Source organism: Rattus norvegicus, chromosome 1 (genome assembly GCF_021556685.1).
Source record: "Rattus norvegicus strain SHRSP/BbbUtx chromosome 1, alternate assembly SHRSP_T2T, whole genome shotgun sequence".
NCBI classification, from domain to species: Eukaryota; Metazoa; Chordata; class Mammalia; order Rodentia; family Muridae; genus Rattus; species Rattus norvegicus.
The window spans coordinates 84,123,415-84,147,079 of record NC_141534.1 but is presented as its reverse complement, the minus strand read 5'-3'; the positions used below and the strand labels follow the sequence as shown (position 1 = coordinate 84,147,079).

At 38.9% G+C, this 23,665-nt stretch overlaps 1 protein-coding gene and 1 pseudogene across 1 annotated transcript; both read right to left on the bottom strand.

Annotated features, from left to right (window-relative positions):
- Vom1r-ps61 (vomeronasal 1 receptor pseudogene 61) lies at nucleotides 2,814-2,985 on the bottom strand (annotated as a pseudogene).
- On the bottom strand, nucleotides 14,790-15,743 carry Vom1r53 (vomeronasal 1 receptor 53). The gene has a single exon (XM_087603161.1). The coding sequence runs from the start codon at nucleotides 15,741-15,743 to the stop codon at nucleotides 14,790-14,792; it is 954 nt and encodes a 317-aa protein (XP_087459287.1).
- Between the last annotated feature and the right edge of the window lie 7,922 nt (nucleotides 15,744-23,665).

The window sequence follows — 23,665 nt, the reverse complement described above, 5'->3', positions numbered from 1 at the left end:
ATTTGTGTTCTCTTAGGGTCTGTATGACATCTGTCCAGGATCTACTGGCTTTCACAGTCTCTGGTGTGAAGTCTTGTGTAATTCTGATAGGTCTGCCTTTATATGTTACTTGACCTTTTTCCCTTACTGCTTTTAATATTCCTTCTTTGTTTTGAGCATTTGGTTTTATGACTATTATGTGATGGGAGGAGTTTCTTTTCTGGTCCAATGTATTTGGAATTTTGTAGGCTTGTTGTATGTTTATGGGCATCTCTTTCTTTAGGTTAGGGAAGTTTTCTTCTATGATTTTGTTGAAGATATTTACTACTCCTTTGACCTGGCAGTCTTCACTCTCTTCTATACATATTATCCTTAGGTTTGATCTTCTCATTGAGTCCTGGATTTCCTGTATGTTTTGGGCCAGTGGCTTTTCCATTTTCCATTATCTTTATCAGTTGTGTTGTAATTTCTATGGAATGTTCTGCTCCTGATATTCTCTCTTCTATCTCTTGTATTCTGTTGGTGATGCTTATATCTACAGCTCCTTGTCTCTTGCTTTGGTTTTCTATATCCATAGTTGTCTCGCTGTGTGCTTTCTTTATTGTTTCTATTTCCATTTTTAATTCCTTCAGTTGTTTGATTGTGTTTTCCTGTAATTCTTTCAGGGATTTTTTGTGCTTCCTCTCTATAGTCTTCCATTTGTTTATTTATGTTTTCCTGCTTTTCTCTAAGGGAGTTCTTTATGTTTTTCTTGAAATCCTCCATCATCATGATCAAATGTGATTTAAAATCTAGATCTTGCTTTTCTGGTGTGTTTGGATATTCAGGGTTTGCTTTTGTGGGAGAATTGTTCTCTTATAATTCCATCTAGTCTAGCTTTCTGTTGCTTGGTTTCCTGGGCATGCCTCTTGCCCTCATGTTGTCTTTGGTGTTACCTTTGTCTGCTATTTCTGACAGTGGCTAGACTGTCCTATAGGCCTGTGTGTCAGGAGTTCTATAGACCTGTTTTCCTGTTTTCTTTCAGCCAGTAATGGGAACAGAGTCCTGGATTTCCTGCTTTCAGGCATGTAGTCTTTCTTGTCTACTGGTTTTCAGCTGTTCCTGTGGGCGTGTGTCCTGAGTCCACCAGGCAGATCACTTGGAGCAGAAAAGTTGGTCTTACCTCTGGTCTGTGGCCTGAAGTTGCACCGTTTCAGCTCTATGTGAGGGCAGCAACCAGAAAGGCCTGCCCAACCTTTTCTCGGGTCCCTGTGCACAGGGGCACATATGGTGCTTGGCATTTTCCTTTAGAGTCAGAAATGTGGGAAGAGTGTAGTCTCCTCTGTCTTCCCAGGTATGTCTGCCGCTCTGAAGGTTTAGCTCTCCCTCCCACAGGACTTGGGTACAGGGGGCTGTTTGATTGGGTACCTTCAGATCCAGGCGGTGTCTGGACTGCAGGGGACCTGCACCTTGAGTGCCCCTATCTTCCTGTTCCCAGAGGCCCTATACAGTTTCCTCTTGGGCCAGGGATGTGTGCAAGGGTGGGCAGTACTGGTTGTCTCTCCTGCCCTGCAGTCTCAGGAGTGTCCACTTGTCTGGGTGATGAGCTCTTTCTCCCTCGGTGTTTGGGAGCAGGGATCTGTGGGCCAGGATCAGGGAGGTTTAATGTTAATTGTTAATATTTAGTTTCTATATAAAAGAAAAAAATTATATTCATGATAATCCTTTAAAACAATAAACTGTGCAGATATCAACCTTCAATGTTATTAGTATATATTTCCTGGTCAAAACTGTAAAATATGACTTGCCATCTTCTACCTGGGCTACTCTTACTTTAATTGACCAGTCCTCATTTCCACGGTTTCATGGTTCACATATCCCATAGAATCCTCTCCTGTCCTCACCTTCTTCCTCTTTATTGTAGTCCTCCTCCAACCCCAAACTTGGGAACTGAAACACTGCCTACCTCTCTTGTACCCAACTACTAGCTGTAAACATATTTATTTAACCAACAGTTTTTAATTAAGGAGTAAGGTTACATAGCATCTCTTGGTATACATGAGAATTTCCTTGTCCGTGGGAGCAAGCAGATTTGGGGGAAAGTATTTTAGAGTAAAATACATATTAACAGACCAAATCTCAACAGAGTTTGGAGACAATATTGCCAACACTGAGTTGTGCAATGAGACAATATGTGGAGACTGTTTTGTTGAAATGTAGAGACTCTTCTTCGTAAAGGCTATTGTACAAAATATCAAGGCATGGGCAACTGAGAGATGACGTTTTTGCACAGGTGGGATGTGTGTAGGGGTGTATCTGGGTTCAAGTGTTACCCTGAGGAGTCAGTAGGCAAGCAAACAGGCATCATTTTACTCTTCTTCCCAAAGAGAAGGTTGCATTGGAGACATAAGCTTGGGCCATTAGTTCACATGTAGGATATCAGTTAAGCTGACGAATGAATACATAGAGTGTGGTTGGTCACACAAACATTTACTCTCAATGTTCTGTAGACCTTGCATTTTCTTTGTACTTCCATTCTTTTATTCAGTTGCAGCAGTAGGACAAGAGCTCAGCCTATGTCTATAGAGAAATTCCTATCTTAACAGTGAATTGAATATCTCTAACATAATATACTCTTCAGTACATGAAAAACATGAGCATTTTGAATTAAAACAATGAAACATCTTAATATTTTAGAGCTGTTTGGCCAGCATTATGATAGCTATAACAGCTGATGATGGTTAATTTACAGGGCCATTGACTTGTTTAATAACACCTGGTCATGGGTGAATCTAATCTTTAGTAATGGTTGAAGAATATTTAAATGTTCCATAGCACACATATACCATGCAAAATTACTTTTCCCCACAGCAGGGAAAATGGTTCTTGGGAGAAGATTTTGTTAGTGGTAAGAAAAAAGGGCAAAATGTGGGGAAGCACGTGTCTAGCAATGTAAAGTTGTTGATTATCCAGAGCCCTGGATTGTCAAATATTGTTGAATAGATAGATACTCAGTATGATGGACATTGAATAGAAGACAAAGGTGCACACAAGATAGGGCTTAACATTAGAGAGATAATCTCAAGAAAGTGAAAAGAGGTACTGAAGTAGTAGGATGGGCCAAGAGAACACACATGTAAATTCAGAGCTGAAAATCAGATGTTGGAGATAGAAAGTGCCAAGGTGAGTGCAGAGAGGAAGGAGAGAATCATCAATAAGTAACTACAGTTTGTAAAAACAAAGTAAGTAGTGTGCATTGCTTAGTACATGAAGGAAGCTTGCTCTGCTGCATTATCATGAGAGTCTACAGAAAACAGGTAGAAATGACACATGTTCATAGCAAATGGTGCTAAATATATCAGTCACAGTGATCAACTTGTCTTCTTGCTGTGGGTAAAAGACATAAAAATTATAGTACAGTTTTGTATGGTGGAGTTGTAGTCGTGGTGTTCATGGTGGTGTTTGGTGGAGTGGTGTTAGTAATGTTAGTGGTGTTAGTGGTGTTGGTATTCTTGGTGTTGGTGGTATTATTGGTTGTGGTGGTGGTGGTGTGTGTGTATGTAGTTTGAGTAAATAATAGTTACAGCATTCCCTAATTGATTTCCTTTCCAGAGTGTCTAAACATTGTTATTGTAATGACAACAGGGATGGATGAATATACTTTTGCATCCTCGAAAATGGGGGACACAAATGTTCATTTGCCCTTACTACTGGTGTTTCTCACACATGACAATCAACCACATCCATCTGTGTGAGCTTAGTTGGCAATTTTACTGGAAAAGTTGTCAATAAGTCCAAAAAGACCATTTTATCTCAAGTTATATAATCCATCACGATACACTATCATGGTATAAAATAAGATGGGTTAGCATTTGTGAGAGTAAGAATTGTTTGTAGATATGCATTCCCAGTCTTCACAGATTCTCTAATGCTTTTTTCTAAATTATTTTCCAATAGATACTTCTAACTTTTCTGAATGAATTGAATGTACTAATGTGAACAAAAGGCTTAATCCGTTCAGTAATCCAGTTACTCAAAGAAACAAACAAAGTAACAAACCAAAAAAGAGATGAAAACCTGAAGAAACACAAATCTTGTGAGCAAGATGAATGGAAATGATAAAAATGTCAAAAGAGAGGCTGAGATAAACAATAAAAAAGAATAAAAATTAGTATAAAATTTAATCTCACTACCATGTAGTTTTTATTACTATTGCTCTGTAGCAGAGATTGTGGCCAGGGATGGAGATTACCCCAGCTGTTTCTTTATTGAATTGCCGTTATGAATATTGATGCAAAAATATTCGATAAAATCCTTGCAAACTGAATCCAAGAACACATCAAAATGATCATCCATAATGATCGTGTAGGCTTTATCCAAGGGATGCAGAGATAGTTAAATATATGGAAATTCATCAATATAATCCACTATATAATCAAACTCAAAGATAAGAACCACATGATCATTTCATTAGATGCTGAGAAAACATTTGACAAAATTCAATACCCCTTCATGATAAAAGTCCTGGAAAGATCAGGAATTCAAGGCCCATATCTAAACATAGTGAAAGCAATATACAGCAAACCAGTAGCTAACATAAAACTAAATGGAGAGAAAGTTGAAGCAACTCCACTAAAATCAGAGACTAGACAAGGCTGCCCACTCTCTCCCTACTTATTCAATATAGTTCTTGAAGTTCTAGCCAGAGCAATCAGATAGTGAAAGGAGGTCAAAGGGATACAAATTGGAAGGGAAGAAATCAAAATGTCACTATTTGCAGATGAAATGACAGTATACTTAAGTTACCCCAAAAGATCCACTAGAGAACTACTTAACCTGATAAAAAAACTTCAGCAAAGTGTCGGGGTATAAAATTAACTCCAACAAATCAGTAGCCTTCCTCTACTCAAAGGATAAACAGGATGAGAAAGAAGTTAGGGAAATGATGCCCTTCACAATAGTCCCAAATAATACAAAATATCTTGGTGTGACTTTAACCAAGCAAGTGAAAGATCTGGGTGATGAGAACTTCAAGTCTCTGAAGAAAGAATTTGAGGAAGATCTCAGAAGATGGAAAGATCTTCCATGCTCATGGACTGGCAGGATAAATATAATAAAAATGGCCACTTTGCCAAAAGCAATGTGCAGATTCAATGCAATTCCCATCTAAATTCCTACTCAATTCTTTATAGAGATAGAAAGAGCAAGTTCATTTGGAATAACGAAAACCCAGGAGAGTTAAAACTATACTCAACAATAAAAGAACTTCTAGGGGAATCATCATCACTGATTTTTAAGCAGTATTACAGAGCACTAGTCATAAAAACTGTGTGGTATTGGTACAGAAACAGGAAGATAGAAAAGTGGAACAGAATTGAAGACCCAGAAATGAACCCACACACCTATGGTCACTTGGTCTTTGATAAAATATCTAAAACCATCCAATGGAAGAAAGATAGCTTTTTCAACAAATGGTGCTGCTTCAACTGGAGGTGAGTATGTAGAAGAATGAAAATCGATCCATTCTTATCACCCTGTACAGAGGTTAAGTGCAAATGGATTAAGGTCCTCCACATCAACCCAGATACACTCAAACTAATATTAGAAAAAGTGGGGAAGAGTCTTGAACACAGGGGCATTGGGGAAAATTTCCTGAACATAACACCAATAGCTTATGCTCTAAGATCAAGAATCAATAAATGGAACCTCATAAGACTGCAAACCTTCTGTAAAGCAAAAGATACTGTCAGTAGGACAAAATGTCAACCAACAGATTAGGAAAAGATCTTTACCAATCAAACATCCGATAGAGGGCTAATAACCTAAATATACAAAGAACTCAAGAAGTTAGCCTCCAGAAAGCCAAATAACCCTATTAAAATGTGGTACAGAGCTAAACAAAACATTCTCAGTAGAGGACTATTGAATGGCCAGAAAGCACCTAAAGAAATGTTCAACATCCTTAGTCATCACAGAAATGCAAATGAAAGCAACCCTGAGATTCCACCTCACACAAGTCAGAATGGCTAAGATAAATACTCAGGTGACCGCTGATGCTGGTGAGGATGTGGAGAAAGAGGAACACTCCTTCATTGTTGGTGGGATTGCAAACTGGTACAACTACTCTGGAAATCAATCTGGAGGTTACTCAGAAAATTTGACATTCCCCTACCTGAGGACACAACTATACCTCTCCTGGCATATACCCAAAAGATGCTCCAACATAAAATGAAGACACATGCTCCACTATGTTCAGAGCAGCCTTAATTATAATAGCCAGAAGCTGGAATGAACGCAGATGCCCTTCAACAGAGAAATGACAACAGTATATGTGGTACATCTAAATAATGGAGTGCTAATCAGCTATCAAAAACAATGACTTCATGAAATTTATAGACAAATGTAATGAACTTGAAAATATCATCCTAAATGAGGTAACCGAATCACAGAAAAACACACTTTGTATGCACTCATTGAATAATGGATATTAGCCCAAAAGCTTGAACTACTTAAGATGCGATCTACAGACCCCAGGAAGCTCAAGAAGTAGGATGACGAAAAGGCAGATGCTCCCACTCCTTCTTAAAAGGGGAAATATCCATAGGATGGTGTATGGAAGCAAAATTTAGAGAAGCAATTGAAGGAATAGCCATTCAGAGCCTGCCCCACATGTGGCCAATATATATACAACCACCAAAACTAGGTAATATTAATGAAGCTAAAGAATGCATGGTGAAAGGGACCAGATACAGATCTCTCCTGAGAGACACATCCAGAGCATGTCCAATACAGAGGTCAATGCTAGCAGCAAACCACTGAACTGAGAAAATGACCCCCTTGAGGAGAATTAGAGGAAGGATTGAAAGGGTTGGAGGAGCTTGTAACCCCCTAAGAACAACAATGCCTACCAAGCAGAGATTCCAGGGACTAAACCACTCTTGAAAGGCTATACATGGACTGACACAGGTGCCAATTACATATGTAGCCTAGAATAGCCTTGTTGGGACACCAGTGGAAGGGGAAGCCCTTGGTCCTGCCAAGGTTGGACCCCCAGTGCAGGGGAATATGGCTGGTTCAGTAAGGGGGATGGATGGGCAGAATAACTGTATGGGGCAGGTGGAGGGGATGAAGGCTTATATACAGGAAACCGGGAAAGGGAATAACAATAGAAATGTAAGTAAAAATATGTATCTAATAAAAAAAAAGAATTGTGTTCGCTATTGTGAGTTTTTTTTTGCCTTTTTAGATTGCAAATTCTTCCTTGAAGAATTGTGTTGGGATTTTTGTTGATGATATCAATGAATCTGTAAATTGGCTCTGGTAGGATGGCCATTTTTACTATGTTAATTCTGTGTAAATATGAGCCTAGGAGATATACCCATGGAGATCTTCAATTTCTTTCTTGAGAAACTTGAAGTTATTGTCTTACAGATCTTTCACTTTTTTGGTTGGAATTACCCCAAGATATTATTTGTGGCTATTGTGAAGGGAGTTTTTTCCCTAATTTCTTTCTCAGCGGTTTATCATTTCTATAAAGGAATTTATTTGAGTTAATTGTATATCCAGCCACTTTGCTGAAGTTGTTTATCTGCTGAAGAAGTTTTTGCCGTAGCTTTGTATACTATCATATCATCTGCAAATAGTGATACAATTATTTCTTCTTTGCCAATTTGTATCCCCTTGATCTCTGTTTGCTGTCTTATTGTCCTAGCTAGCATTTCCAGTGCTACATTGAATAGATATGGAGAGAGTGGGCACCCTTGCCTTGTCCCTGATTTTAGTGAGCTTGCTTCAAGTATCTCTCCATTTAATACTGACTGTTGGTTTGAAGTAAATTGCTTTTACTATGTTTAGGCATTCAAGAGATCTTCAATATTTTTACCACGAAGGGGTGTTGTATTTTGTCAAATGCTTTTTCTGCATATAAATAGATGATCATATGGTTTTTTTCATTGAGTTTGTTTATATGGTGAATTATGTTAATGGATTTTTGTATGCTGAACCAACCTTGCATCCTTGGGATGAATCCTACTTGATTGTGGTGAATAAAGGTTTTGATATGTTCTTGGATTCAGTTTGCAAGAATTTTATTGAGAATTTTTGCACCGATATTCGTAAGTGAGATTGTTCTGATGTTCTCTCTTTTGGTTGAGTACTTATGTGGTTTAGGTATCAAAGAAATTGTGGTTTCACAGAATGAATTACATAATGTTCCTACTGTATCTATTTTATGGAATAGTTTGAGGAAGATTGTTATCAGGTTTCTTTGAAGGACTGGTAGAATTCTGAACTAAATCCATCTGGCCCTAGGCATTTTTTTGTTGGGAGTTTTTTAATGACTTCTATTTCCTTTTGAAATATGGGCCTATGTAGATAGTTTCCCTGCTCTTGATTTCACTTTGCTATGTAGTATTTGCCTAGAAAACCATTCATTTCATGTAAATTTCCCACTTTTTTGAGTATAGACTTTTGTAGTAGAATCTGATTTTTTTTAATTTCCTCCATTTCTGTTATGCCTCCCTTTTCTTTTCTTTTCTTTTCTTTTTTATTAACTTGAGTATTTCTTTTTTTTTAATTTTCTTTTTTTTATTAACTTGAGTATTTCTTATATACATTTCGAGTGTTATTCCCTTTCCCGGTTTCCGGGCAACCATCCCCCTCCCCTCCCATTCTGTATGGGTGTTCCCCTCCCCATCCTCCCCCCCTTGCTGCCCTCCCCCCAACAATCTAGTTCACTGGGGGTTCAGTCTTAGCAGGACCCAGGGCTTCCCCTTCCACTGGTGCTCTTACTAGGATATTCATTGCTACCTATGAGGTCAGAGTCCAGTATGCCTCCCTTTTCATTTCTGATTTTGTGCATTTGGGTCTTGCCTCTGGGGCCATTAGTTAGTTTACCTAGGGTTTATCTATTTTCTTGATTCTCTCGAGAACAAGCTCTTGCTTTTCTGATTCTTTATGTTGTTCTCTTTGTTTCTATTTGGTTGATTTCAGCCCTGAGTTTGACTATCTCCTGATTTCTACTCCTCTTGGGTGAGTTAGTTTCTTTTTGTTCTGCAGCATTCAGGTGTGCTGTAAAGTTGCTAGTGTAAGATCTCTCCAGTTTCTTTACATTTAGTGCGGTGAATTTTCCTTTTTGTACCACTTAAATTGTGTCCCATAAATTTGGGTTTGATGTATCAACATTTTCATTAAATTCCTGGAAGTCTCAGTTTATATTTTTACTTTTTTCCTGAGCGAGTTATAATTAAGTAGAAAGTTGTTCAATTTCCTCATGTATGTGGGTTTTCTATTGTTTTTGCTTCATGATTATTTCAATATTCTTGTATTGGCTATTGTTTTTTGAGCCATTATATGTTTGATTTTTCATAAGGCAACATGAGGTGCTGAAAAGATGGTACATTCTTTTGTTGTAGTGTGAAATGTTCTGAATGTACCTGTTAAACACATTTGGTTCATAACCTCTATTAGTTTCACCATGTTTCTGTTTAGTTTCTATTTCCATGACCAGTCCATTGATGAGAGTGGAGTGTTGAAGTCTCCCACTACTATTGTATGGGATTCAATGTGTTTTGAGATTCAGTAAAGTTTCTTTAATGAATGTGGATGCCCTTGAATTTGGTGCACAGATGTTCAGAATTGAGACTTTCTTTTTGGGGATTTTTCCCTTTGATGACTATGAAGTGACCTTTTTTTAACCATGATTAATAACTTTTGTTTGAAAGTCTATTTTATTGGATATTAATATGGGAACTCCTGTTTGTTTCTTGGGACCATTTTCTTGGAAGATCTTTTTCCATTTTTCTCTCTGGCATACAGGTTGAGCAATGGTATTGAATTGAAGACCCAGAAATAAAATCACACATGTAAGCACAATTGACCTTTAAAAAAGAAGACAAAAATATATAATGGAAAAAAGAGAGCATCTTCAATAAATGGTGCTGGTCTAATTGACTTTCTTCATGTAGTAAACATAAGAGCCACTGTCAGAGACAGCAAGACCAGATAACACCAGGTAAGCACATGGCAAGAGGCAAGAACCAGAACCTAAGAAACAGATACCAAGGACACTTGTTATCATGTGAACCAAGTTCTCCCACCACAGCAATTCCTATGTGTCCCAACACAACGAAAAAGCAAGATTCTGATTTAAAATCACATCTATGATTATATTGGAGGAGTTTAATAATGACATAAATTACTCATTTTAAAAAATACAGGACAACACAGGTAAACAGGTAGAAGCCCTTAAAGAAGAAACAAACATTCCTGAAGGAATTACATGACAACACAACCAAACAGTTGAAGGATTGAACAAAACCATCCAGGACTTAAAAATGGAAATAGAAACAATAAAGAAATAAAAAGGAAGACAACTCTGAAGGCTGAAATCATAGGAAAGAGATCAGGAGTCCTAGACAAAGCATCACCAATAGAATACAAGAGATAGAGGAGAGAATCCAAGGGGCAGAATACCATAGAAAACATTGACATAACTGTCAAAGCAAATGAAAAATGCCAAACGCTCCTAACCCAAAACATCCAGGAAATCTGGGAAATAATGAGAAGATCAAACTGAAGAATAATAGGTATAGAAGAGAGCAAAGATTCCCAACTTAAAGGGCCAGTAAATATCTTCAAACAAAATTATAGAAGAAACCTTCCCCCACCTAAAGAAACAGATGTCCATAAACAATCAAGAAGCCAACAGAACTCCAATTAGATTCAACCAGAAAACAAATACCGTCTGTCATGTAATAGTCAAAACACAAAATACGCAAGACAAAGAAAGAATATTAAAAGCAGTAAAGAAAAAAGGTCAAATAACATATAATGGCAGAACTATCAGAATTATACCAGTCTTCTCAACAGAGACTATGAAAGTCAGAAGAAATGCCAGTCCACTCTACCATATCCTGCAAAACTCTCAATTACCATAGACGGAGAAACCATCTATGGTTTCTATGACAAAACCAAATTTACACAATATCTTTCCACAAATCCAGCCCTACAAAGCATTAGATGGAAAACTCCAACACAAAGAGGGAAACAAAACCAAAGAAAGAACAAGAACGTAATCTTCTTTCAACAAACCCATAAGAAGATAGTCATACAAACGTAATTCTACCTCTTTTCTTTTCTTTCTTTTTTTTTTTTTCGGAGCTGGGGACCGAACCCAGGGCCTTGCGCTTGCTAGGCAAGCGCTCTACCACTGAGCTAAATCTCCAACCCCCATAATTCTACCTCTAACAACAAAAATAACAGAAAACAGCAATCACTATTCCTTTTTGCCCATTAACATCAATGGACTCAATTCCCCAATAAACAAACCTAGGCTAACTTACTGGATAGGTAAATACAACCGAGCATTTTGGTGCATACAGGGAACACACTTCAGTGACATAAACAGACACGTCCTCAAAGTTAAAGGTTCAAAAAAAATTCCAAGCAAGTAGTCCCAAGAAAGAAGCTGGAGTAGCCATTTTAATATTGAATAAAATCGAATTTTAACCAAAATATATCAAAAAGATAAGGGAGGATACTTCATACTCACCAAAGAAAATATCCACCAAGATGAACCCTCAATTCTGAATAATCTCCAAATGCAACAGCACCCACATTCATGAAATAAACTTTACCAAAACTTAAAGTACACACTGATCCTCACACAATAATAGTGGAGACTTCATAACCCCACTCTCAGCAATGGACAGATCATGGAAAGAGAAACTTAACAGTGATACAGTGAAAGTAACAGGAGTTATGAACCAAATGGATTTAACAGATGCCTATAGAACATTTCAAACTAAATCAAAAGCATAAACCTTCTTTTCAGCACCTCATGGCACCTATTCTAAAACTGGCCATAAATTCTCTCATAAAATAGGCCACATCAGATACAAGAAGATAGAAATTATCCCATGCATCTTATTATATCACCATGGTCTAAGGCTGCTCTTTAATAACAACAAAAAGAACAGAAAGCCCACATACACAGAGAAGTTGACCAATGCTCTACTCAATGACAACTTGGTCAAGGAAGAAATAAATAAATTACAGTTCTACACTGGGAAAGGGCTTATATCCAAAATATACAAAGAACTCATGACGTTAGACTGCAGGGAGACAAATAACCTTGTTAAAATGAGGTTCAGAGCTAAACAAAGAATTCACAGCTGACTAATATCGAATGGCTGAGAAGCACTTAAAGAAATGCTCAACAATTTTAGTCATAAGAGAAATGCAAATCAAAACAACCCTGATATTCCACCTCACACCAGTCAGATTGGCTAAGATCAAAGACTATGGTGACAGCAGATGCTGGCCAGGATGCAGAGAAAGAGGAACACTCCTTCATTGTTGGTGGGATTGCAGACTGGTACAACCATTTCTGGAAATCATTCTAGAGGTTCCTCAGAAAATTGGATATTGCACTATCTGAGGACCCAGCTATACCTCTCTTGGGCATATACCCAAAAGATGCTCCAACATATAACAAAGACACTTGTTTCACTATGTTCGTAGCAGCCTTATTTATAATAGTCAGAAGCTGGAAAGAACCCAGATGCCCTTCAACAGAGGAATGGATACAGAAAATGTGGTACATCTACACAATGGAATGCTACTCAGCTATCAAAAACAGTGAAATTCATAGGCAAGTAGATAGAACCAGAAACTATCATGCTGAATGAGGTAACTTAATCACAGAAAACACATATGGTATACACTCATTGATAAGTGGATACTAACCCAAATGCTTGAATTATCCTAGATGCATAGAACACATGAAACTCAAGAAGGATGACTAAAATGTGGATACTTCACTCCTTCTTTAAAAGAGGAAGTAGAATACCCCTAGGAGGGGCTAGGGAGGCAAAGTTTACAACAGAGGCTGAAGGAACGCCCATTCAGAGCCTGCCCTATATGTGGCCCATACATATACAGCCACCAAACTAGATAAGATGGATGAAGCAAAGAAGTGCAGGCTGACAGGAATCAGATATAGATCTCTCCTGAGAGACACTGCCAGAATATGGCAAATATATAGGAGAATGTCAGCAGCAAACAACTGAACTGAGAACTGGAACTCCATTGAAGGAATCAGAGAAAGGACTGAAAGAGCTTGAAGGGGTTCGAGACCCCATATGAACAACAATGCCAACCAACCAGAGCTTCCAGGGACTGAGCCACTACCCATAGGCTAAACTTGTACTGACCCTTGGCTCCAACTGCATAGGTAGCAAGGAATAGACTAGTCAGGGCACCGGTGGAAGGGGAAGCCCTTGGTCCTGCCAAAGCTGGATCCCTAGTGAACAGGATTCTTGGGGGGAGGGTGGTAATGGGGAGAAGATGGGGAGGGGAACACCCATGTAGACGGGGAGACAGAGGGGTTAGCGGGATGTTGGCTTGGGAACTGGGAAAGGAAATAACATTTGAAATGTAAATAAGAAATACCCAATTTAATAAAGATGGGGAAATTTAAAAAAATAAATTAAAGACTTTTTAAAATTTAATGAAAATGAAGGTACAACATGCTCAAACATATCAGACACAATGAAAGCAGTGCTAAGAGGAAAACTCATAGCTCTGAGTTCCTCCAAAAAGTTACTGGAGAAAACAAACACTAGTAGAGTCACAGCACTCTCGAAAGTTCTAGAACAAAAAGAAGCAAATACATGAAGGATGAGTACAAGTGGACATGATAGATATGGGTACTAGAGATTCTAGGTAAATACATTTCTGTCTATTAAGAGCTGATACTTTGGAAATGGGATAGGCTGGTTATCTGAAGAGATTTATAGAATGGAAGAAAGTAGTTCATTCCACCAAGATCTGCTTATTTAGTCTCCTAGGAATAGGAGTAAAGAATGAAGGAAGTTTGTCCCTGAAGGTCTACTACTTCTTTGATGAGACTTGGTGTTTGGATATGGAGAAATGGAAGGAGAGGGGAAGACTTGCAGTCAGCTTACCAGCTTTTGTGTCAGGAATGGCCTATGGTTTATCAGGAAGTGCCTACTAGATTTAGGGCCTGGGATAAAGCAAAAAGTATGGGTAGGAACGGGAAGGTACTTGGGATCATCAGGATATATGGGTATGGTTAGGGGCAGGAAGGCTGCAGCAAGTGATCTGGTGCAAAGTAAGGGATGAGACTCTGGGATTGTTATAGAGGAGGTGAGGGGATGGGGAACATTTTAGTTATCTTACTTATTTTCCTGGCCTGGGGAAGATCCTGTGTTCCCTGGAAATGTCTGATCCTATTGTAGGCTGTGGTAATAGGATGGGATGGAGGAAGGAAGGTTGGAGAGGATAATCTTGCTCATATCTTGGGGATTAGGTCAGAGGGGAGAGACTGCAGCATGTGTTCTGCTACATGAGACTGAGAAATTGGATCTGGAGGAGCAGAAGGAGAAGTGAAAATATTCACCCATGTATCTGCTTCCCAGGCAGGAGTGACCTTTGTGTTATCAAGGAGGGCCTGTTGGAGTTGGAGGCTGGAACAAAACAACAAGTATAAGGAAGGGGATTCTGAGAAGAATAATTGTGGGATCTCAAGAGTTGGAGACAAGCTTAGACTTGTGTTTTGCTATTGAGCTGGCTATGAGATTAGGGGACTGGATCAGTAAAAACAAAGGGACAGGTCAACCTACATGGTTTCTTGGCAGAAGAACCATGTTCATTTTTTGGGACTGTAATGATCAGTGTGAAGAAATAACCATCCTGATTATTGATACTAAATTCCAAAGTTTTGCATATTAGCAAGAATGATCACAAGCATATATGCTTATTAATATTGATGGCAAATTATATAAAATTGGACATATCCTAGAGAAAACTCAAAACTCAGAGGTCATAGTTGGGCGATTCATTTTCTTTGACCAAAAGACAGAACAGAACTGAGGGGCACAAGTTTTGGTGAAATTCAGCACAAAGGGACTGAGTGTTGGGAAGGCCAGGGAAATCAGCACAGACATGGTAATCAGCCAATGGCTTGGATTCACAGTCTCTGTTATGCACAGTGATAAGATGGCAGCTACAGGGTAAAAGGAGAGAAACATGGTCACTAGGATCAGGATAGTCCGTGTGGCTCTCTTCTCATGTGCAGGCTTTGGGGACAGGCTGTGTCTATGGATGTACTGGACTTGCTGCTTATGCTTGCGTAGGACAAGGACCATGGAGCCACTGGCCAAGGCCATGATGACCAGACATATTGTATCACTTAGGGTTATTATCATTGCTAGTAATACAAAAACAAATCTCTGAGGGGTGGTGGAGTAACAGTATCTACGGATTCCTTTGGAAGTCAGGTTTTTCGTATTCTGTGGGGCATTTGCAATAATGGTTACATGTATATTGAGCATGAGCTGCAGCATCCAGCAAAGGAAACAGCAGGTGCCAATCCACTTTGAGGATCTAATTCTAAGACTCAGCCACTCAGAAGTATTGGGGTGAAGCTTAATGGCCTGAAAGCCACTGAGGAGGGACGTGGTACTGAGGGAGACACCTCTGGCCACTCTGTACAAACAGAGAACAAATTTGCACCCAGCATCTTCCAGGAAAGATGTCAACCCCAAAGAGGTCACTGTCTGAGGGATCCCTTTGGAGAGAAGGACCAGGTGGTTTGATATGATGAGCTGATTGATAATCAAGTTTGTGGGTCTCACCATTTGTGTAGTGAAAAATGGGAAGTTATACATATGAAAGAGAAAGGAATTGCCTAGGATTCCAGCAGTGGTCTGAATGAGGAACATTATTCCCCAGTTTAAGTCTGTATAAACTACTGTATCCATTTTTATGAGAAGGCTCTGAGCTTCCTTTATTTGAATCAGAGAAATATGGAGGTGGGTTGTTACTCATGGTCGACTGAATGAGAAAATTCCCAGAGACTTATGGTATTTGACAAATTTCCTCACAGTTGGTAGCACTGTTTATGATGTTATGATTCTTTAGGAGATGATGACTTGCTGGAGGATGGCCATCACTGGGAGCAAAGGAGGAAGCCCTGAGGATAGCCTGGTCCCACATTCTGTTGTTTTTCTTGCTTGTTTAATCATCCATCCTCCTGTTCTTTTCTCCAATGTTTCTCTGACTGCTTGTGGTACATTCCCCCTCATGATAGATTCTGGAGCCATAAGCAAAAACAAATTCTCTCTTCTCTTATTTGCTTTGGTTATAGTGTTTTATCATAGCACCACAGAAAGCCAGTATTGTTTATTCCCCCCAATTTACAAATGTCTTTTCTATCAAAACCGGATTCTATTGTGAATATCAACATTATGACCAGAGAGACATTTTGGATGTAATGTCATTATGAACAGCAATGCTTGTAGTCACACACTCAAAGTGTTTCACTCTAATCACTAGAAGACTCATTGGCTTGGTTTTACCCTTACGGTGTGCTCTGCCACTGTGGACCTGATAAAGAAATCCTGTGGACTGGGTTCCTTTGAGCAAACAGCAGTGTTTTCAAAGAGAAACATAGTATATGGCACAGATAGATCTCTATTCCTTTATCTTTAAGAAGTAAAAGTAAACCACAAATTCAAAAAATAGCATTTGTGAAGGTCAGTAGCCATTCAGAGAAGACAGCATGGAACCAGGCTGTCACAAATGTATCTTCCTTCTTGTCTGTGTTTAGTCGTGTGTCGTAGCACCTAAAGTTCTTGCCAAGCCTGATTACCTGAGTTGGATCCTTTGGATGTATGTGGTAGGAGAACAAACTATAATGCTACAAATGCCTTCCAAATGAACAACATTGCATATCTATACACAAGCATGTACATTGTCAAAACGGGGACAACTGGAGAGATGACTTGGTGTTTAAGAGCACTTCATTCTTCTCAGAGGATTTAAGCTTAATACCTAAAACATAGTTTGTGCAGTTCACAACTCCCAGCAATTCCAGCTGCAGGGGTTTATCTATCTCTTTCAGGCTCCATGGGCACTGCATTCAGGTGTACAAGTACCTGCCTATGCATGCAAACACACACAAACATAAATACACACACATATATGATTACAAATATAAGAAATACATCTGGAAAAAAATTAAAGAAGTTCATTTTTATAAACATATAATACCAACATTTGCGTCAAAAATAATTCATAAGTCTAAGGATTAACATTAAAAATATAACCAGCTAGGTAAAGCTCAATTCTCGCATATGAGATGCACAGGCAGACATATCTCCATGAGTTCAAGGCTATCCTGATCAATATAAGGAGCCCAGTCCATCCAGGACTGGGTAGTGACACCCTGTCTCATAAAGCAAATCCGAAGAAAACAAAAACAAGAAAACCACCAAATCATACAGTAGCAAGCCAAACCTTATCCCAGAATTTGGTACTAATCTAGCAGTGAGTTATTGTTTACATTGAGTTTAAGTAGATTTGTTTCAGCACAATTTTACACAATGCAATAATAAAATTAAATACAGGTAAAATGTTAAGAGATATTATTGTAAGTTATTTAACAAGTATATGTTACATGTACTATATGTTTAATATACATACATAGCTTTAAAATGCCTTCAATTTTGGTTTTTGGATCCTGAGATCAGAAACTGCTCCATTGCCTAGGCCCCAAGCTACTGAGGAATCTTAAACTCTACCTCCAGAATGCTCAGAATACTTGTGTGGGCCACCTGTATACATAAGGAATAAATTTATTCCCTCTGTTCACAGAAACAAAAGGAGACACGAAGAGCAGTATACATGTATGGATGGAACCTGGATGAAAACTTAGCACAGAGGAATCCTAATGGCAAAGACTTCAAGTGTATTAAAAGAAATTAATATATATGACTCTAAATTTGCTACTGTTCAGGAGCACCCAAGGCTGGGCTGTTTTTCAGTAACAGAACACTTACTTAGAATGCACAGGCCCAGGGTTCAATACTCCTTTTCAAAAAAAAAACTCTAACAAAAACTGCATGACAAAAGCAAAGTCAAGAAAATGACCTTAAAGGAGGAGTATGAATCAAATAGTGGGGAAATCAAGATCATTTTTGACAGCAGAACTAATCTACAGTAAGCATTGATGGTCCCCGATATATAGTAAGTTCATCTTTGTTTGTATGCATGAGACAAAATTACAGGAGTTAGGTTTTTCCAGTGGCATTATTAAAAGTAGAATCAGATGAATCCATGAAATTTAATATGCATTAATTATATGGTACAATATGATGTTAAGTATATATATTTATTATTAAAGAAATGACCAGGTGTGGGGAATCCACCTTTATTTCTAGCATTCCTGAGGCAGAGGCATCAGGTATCCACCAGTTCAAGGCTGGCCTGATCTACACAGGGTGTTTCAAGGCATGCAGGGTCACATTCTTAGAATCTCTCTCAAAATAAACAATTCCCACCTAACTCAGAGATAGAAGAACACTTATCTAAATGATAATGATTTTCCTAAAAATTAAAATAGGATTCACCAAAAGAAGAATTGTCTCTCTTTTTGTAACAAAAATTTGTTTCAAAATTAATTGTATTGTATTAGAAAAAACATTACATAGCTCATATTAAAGTTTGGAAAACACTAAAATCTAGATAAAATTACAGGAAGGTTAAGAGGAGGAAATGCTAAAAGCTTAAATATTTCAAACACATGCATAAACCTTTTGAGACAGTTTCTATCAAGGTTTTATCAATTTGGTCACGTGATAGATCCACAGGTAATATATCTATGGATTGTAGTTCTATGTTCCCCAGAATTCTGCAAATCTCTTAGTGAATTTTCACTGACATTTTTAATACATTTTTGAAAAGATTTCTTTACTTGGATCACGTGGGTCCATGAAATTTTCTATTTCAATGGGATCAGTTGTATCATAAGCTTCATCTTGTTTACCAGAGCAGTAAGAAAGGAGCAGGGGATGTATGGATTTATGGATGTTACAGAAATGCTCAGCATACATCCAGCTAAGAACAGCAAGTTCCCATAAGATAAAAATTTCCCAAAAATCCTTGTACTCTTTAAAGTTGTGCAAAGTAGATGACCTAAATCCAATAGTTTCTGGCTAATGCTTGGCAATAGTTAGAGCCTATCTTTAAAAAAAAAGTTTTGTATGTTCATACTTAGCCTTAAAGATTTTTACAGAAAAAAAAATCTATCAGTAAAGAAGGGGGCAGCTTACCAAGCCATGTTCAGAGGGGTAGTAGCCATCTAAGTCACAGGAAGAACATGAGCACAGGAGGGCATTTCATCCCTGAAATAAATACTAGTCACACCCTGTGGTCATCCTGCTGGGAGGTGATTTTCATTTTACCCTGTAGTGCAGTGAAAGTGTCTGCATGGGGATTAGAAATCCTCTCAGAGAAACAGCTGCACCATGTTCAAATTCCTGAAAGCAGTTAGAGATATTAGTGACAGATCAGGACCCAGCAGGTGATACAGAGAAAACTACCATCTGAGAGTGCTGAAAACACCAGGTGGAATTGTTGAGGTATATGAGAGCACTGAGGTCTAGGGATTGGGAATAGGCTTGGCTGTGAATCTTGCCACCTTGTGGGCTTCACTTGTCATGTATGATTTTTTTTTGTCAGTCATCATGAGACGTTTATACCATATATCGCTAAAAGGTAGAAAATGGGTTAGGATGTGTAGGGGTGAGCTTTTGGGTCTGACATGTGTTCTTAGATGAAGGGAAGTTATGATCTGACTCTCAGAAGTTAATTTGGAATAACTGTCAGTCATAGTTTTTAGTGTGTTTTGCATGTTACTCATAGTGTATGGGAGGCATCAGTAAGAGATGAGGGACAGAGAAATGGCTTAGTAGTTAAAAGGACTGCTGCCAAGCCCCATTACTTGAGTTTTATCCTCTGTTACTCAGAGTTGGATAGAAAAAAAGACTCGTCACACTGTTCTTCGGCCATCAGTCATACTGTAGGTGTACACGTGTGTGCAACAGGCACACCCACACACTGATACACACAGGAACACTCGCATGTGTACAGACACGTATACATGCACACGCAGAATCTCAGTTATAAGCAAAGTAATCAATTAATGTAATTTTAGAATTAAAATAAGATTAGCTCCTGGGAAAATAACCAAAAGGTGCTTTAACATACAAGAAGGACACATGCGGAGAGACCCAACCGCCTGGTCAGGTGGGCACTCCTGAGGCTGCAGAGCGGAAGAGACCACCAACACTGCTCACCCCTGCCCACATCCCTGGCCCAAGAGGAAACTGTATAAGGCCGCTGGGCTCATGTGGGGGAGGGCCCAGGAGCGGCAGGACCCCTGTGCCTGAGACACCACCAGAACCAGAAGGAAACAGACCGGATAAACAGTTCTCTGCACCCAAATCCCGTGGGAGGGAGAGCTGAACCTTCAGAGAGGCAGACAAGCCTGGGAAACAAGAAGAGACTGCTCTCTGCACACACATCTCGGACGCCAGAGGAAAAAGCCAAAGACCATCTGGAACCCTGGTGCACTGAAGCTCCCGGAAACTGCGGCACAGGTCTTCCTGGTTGCTGCCGCTGCAGAGAGCCCGTGGGCAGCACCCCACGAGCGAACTTGAGCCTCGGGACCACAGGTAAGACCAACTTTTCTGCTGCAAGAAAGCTGCCTGGTGAACTCAAGACACAGGCCCACAGGAACAGCTGAAGACCTGTAGAGAGGAAAAACCACACGCCGGAAAGCAGAACACTCTGTCCCCATAACTGACTGAAAGAGAGGAAAACAGATCTACAGCACTCCTGACACACAGGCTTATAGGACAGTCTAGCCACTGTCAGAAATAGCAGAACAAAGTAACACTAGAGATAATCTGATGGCGAGAGGCAAGCGCAGGAAGCCAAGCAACAGAAACCAAGACTACATGGCACCATCGGAGCCCAATTCTCCCATCAAAACAAACATGGAATATCCAAACACACCAGAAAAGCAAGATCTAGTTCCAAAATCATTTTTGATCATGATGCTGGAGGACTTCAAGAAAGACGTGAAGAACTCCCTTAGAGAACAAGTAGAAGCCTACAGAGAGGAATCGCAAAAATGCCTGAAAGAATCGCAAAAATCCCTGAAAGAATTCCAGGAAAACATAAATAAACAAGTAGAAGCCCATAGAGAGGAGACACAAAAATCCCTGAAAGAATTCCAGGAAAACATAAATAAACAAGTAGAAGCCCATAGAGAGGAGACACAAAAATCCCTGAAAGAATTCCAGGAAAACACAATCAAACAGTTGAAGGAATTAAAAATGGAAATAGAAGCAATCAAGAAAGAACACATGGAAACAACCCTGGATATAGAAAACCAAAAGAAGAGACAAGGAGCTGTAGATACAAGCTTCACCAACAGAATACAAGAGATGGAAGAGAGAATCTCAGGAGCAGAAGATTCCATAGAAATCATTGACTCAACTGTCAAAGATAATGTAAAGCGGAAAAAGCTACTGGTCCAACATACAGGAAATCCAGGACTCAATGAGAAGATCAAACCTAAGGATAATAGGTATAGAAGAGAGTGAAGACTCCCAGCTCAAAGGACCAGTAAATATCTTCAACAAAATCATAGAAGAAAACTTCCCTAACCTAAAAAAAGAGATGCACATAGACATACAAGAAGCCTACAGAACTCCAAATAGATTGGACCAGAAAAGAAACACCTCCCGTCACATAATTGTCAAAACACCAAACGCACAAAATAAAGAAAGAATATTAAAAGCAGTAAGGGAAAAAGGTCAAGTAACATATAAAGGGAGACCTATCAGAATCACACCAGACTTCTCGCCAGAAAATATGAAGGCCAGAAGATCCTGGACTGATGTTATACAGACCCTAAGAGAACACAAATGCCAGCCCAGGTTACTGTATCCAGCAAAACTCTCAATTAACATTGATGGAGAAACCAAGACATTCCATGACAAAACCAAATTTACACATATCTTTCCACAAATCCAGCACTACAAAGGATAATAAATGGTAAAGCCCAACATAAGGAGGCAAGCTATACCCTAGAAGAAGCAAGAAACTAATCGTCTTGGCAACAAAACAAAGAGAATGAAAGCACACAAACATAACCTCACATCCAAATATGAATATAACGGGAAGCAATAATCACTATTCCTTAATATCTCTCAATATCAATGGCCTCAACTCCCCAATAAAAAGACATAGATTAACAAACTGGATACACAATGAGGACCTTGCATTCTGCTACCTACAGGAAACACACCTAAGAGACAAAGACAGACACTACCTCAGAGTGAAAGGCTGGAAAACAACTTTCCAAGCAAATGGTCAGAAGAAGCAAGCTGGAGTACCATTCTATTATCAAATAAAATCAATTTCCAACTAAAAGTCATCAAAAAAGATAAGGAAGGACACTTCATATTCATCAAAGGAAAAAATCCACCAAGATGAACTCTCAATCCTAAATATCTATGCCCCAAATACAAGGGCACCTACATATGTAAAAGAAACCTTACTAAAGCTCAAAGCACACATTGCACCTCACACAATAATAGTGGGAGATTTCAACACACCACTCTCATCAATGGACAGATCATGGAAACAGAAATTAAACAGTGATGTCGACAGACTAAGAGAAGTCATGAGCCAATGGACTTAACGGATATTTATAGAACATTCTATCCTAAAGCAAAAGGATATACCTTCTTCTCAGCTCCTCATGGTACTTTCTCCAAAATTGACCATATAATTGGTCAAAAAACGGGCTTCAACAGGTACAGAAAGATAGAAATAATCCCATGCGTGCTATCGGACCACCACGGCCTAAAACTGGTCTTCAATAACAATAAGGGAAGAATGCCCACATATACGTGGAAATTGAACAATGCTCTACTCAATGATAACCTGGTCAAGGAAGAAATAAAGAAAGAAATTAAAAACTTTTTAGAATTTAATGAAAATGAAGATACAACATACCCAAACTTATGGGACACAATGAAAGCTGTGCTAAGAGGAAAACTCATAACGCTGAGTGCCTGCAGAAAGAAACAGGAAAGAGCATATGTCAGCAGCTTGACAGCACACCTAAAAGCTCTAGAACAAAAAGAAGCAAATGCCCCCAGGAGGAGTAGAAGGCAGGAAATAATCAAACTCAGAGCTGAAATCAACCAAGTAGAAACAAAAAGGACCATAGAAAGAATCAACAGAACCAAAAGTTGGTTCTTTGAGAAAATCAACAAGATAGATAAACCCTTAGCCAGACTAACGAGAGGACACAGAGAGTGCGTCCAAATTAACAAAATCAGAAATGAAAAGGGAGACATAACTACAGATTCGGAGGAAATTCAAAAAATCATCAGATCTTACTATAAAAACCTATATTCAACAAAACTTGAAAATCTTCAGGAAATGGACAATTTCCTAGACTGATACCAGGTATCGAAGGTAAATCAGGAACAGATAAACCAGTTAAACAACCCCATAACTCCTAAGGAAATAGAAGCAGTCATTAAAGGTCTCCCAACCAAAAAGAGCCCAGGTCCAGACGGGTTTAGTGCAGAATTCTATCAAACCTTCATAGAAGACCTCATACCAACATTATCCAAACTATTCCACAAAATTGAAACAGATGGAGCACTACCGAATTCCTTCTACGAAGCCACAATTACTCTTATACCTAAACCACACAAAGACACAATAAAGAAAGAGAACTTCAGACCAATTTCCCTTATGAATATCGATGCAAAAATACTCAATAAAATTCTGGCAAACCGAATACAGGAGCACA

Coding starts and splice junctions, on each gene's coding strand:
- Vom1r53 (XM_087603161.1), bottom strand. CDS start 15,743: ATGGATACAGTAGTTTATACAGACTTAAACTGGGGAATAATGTTCCTC.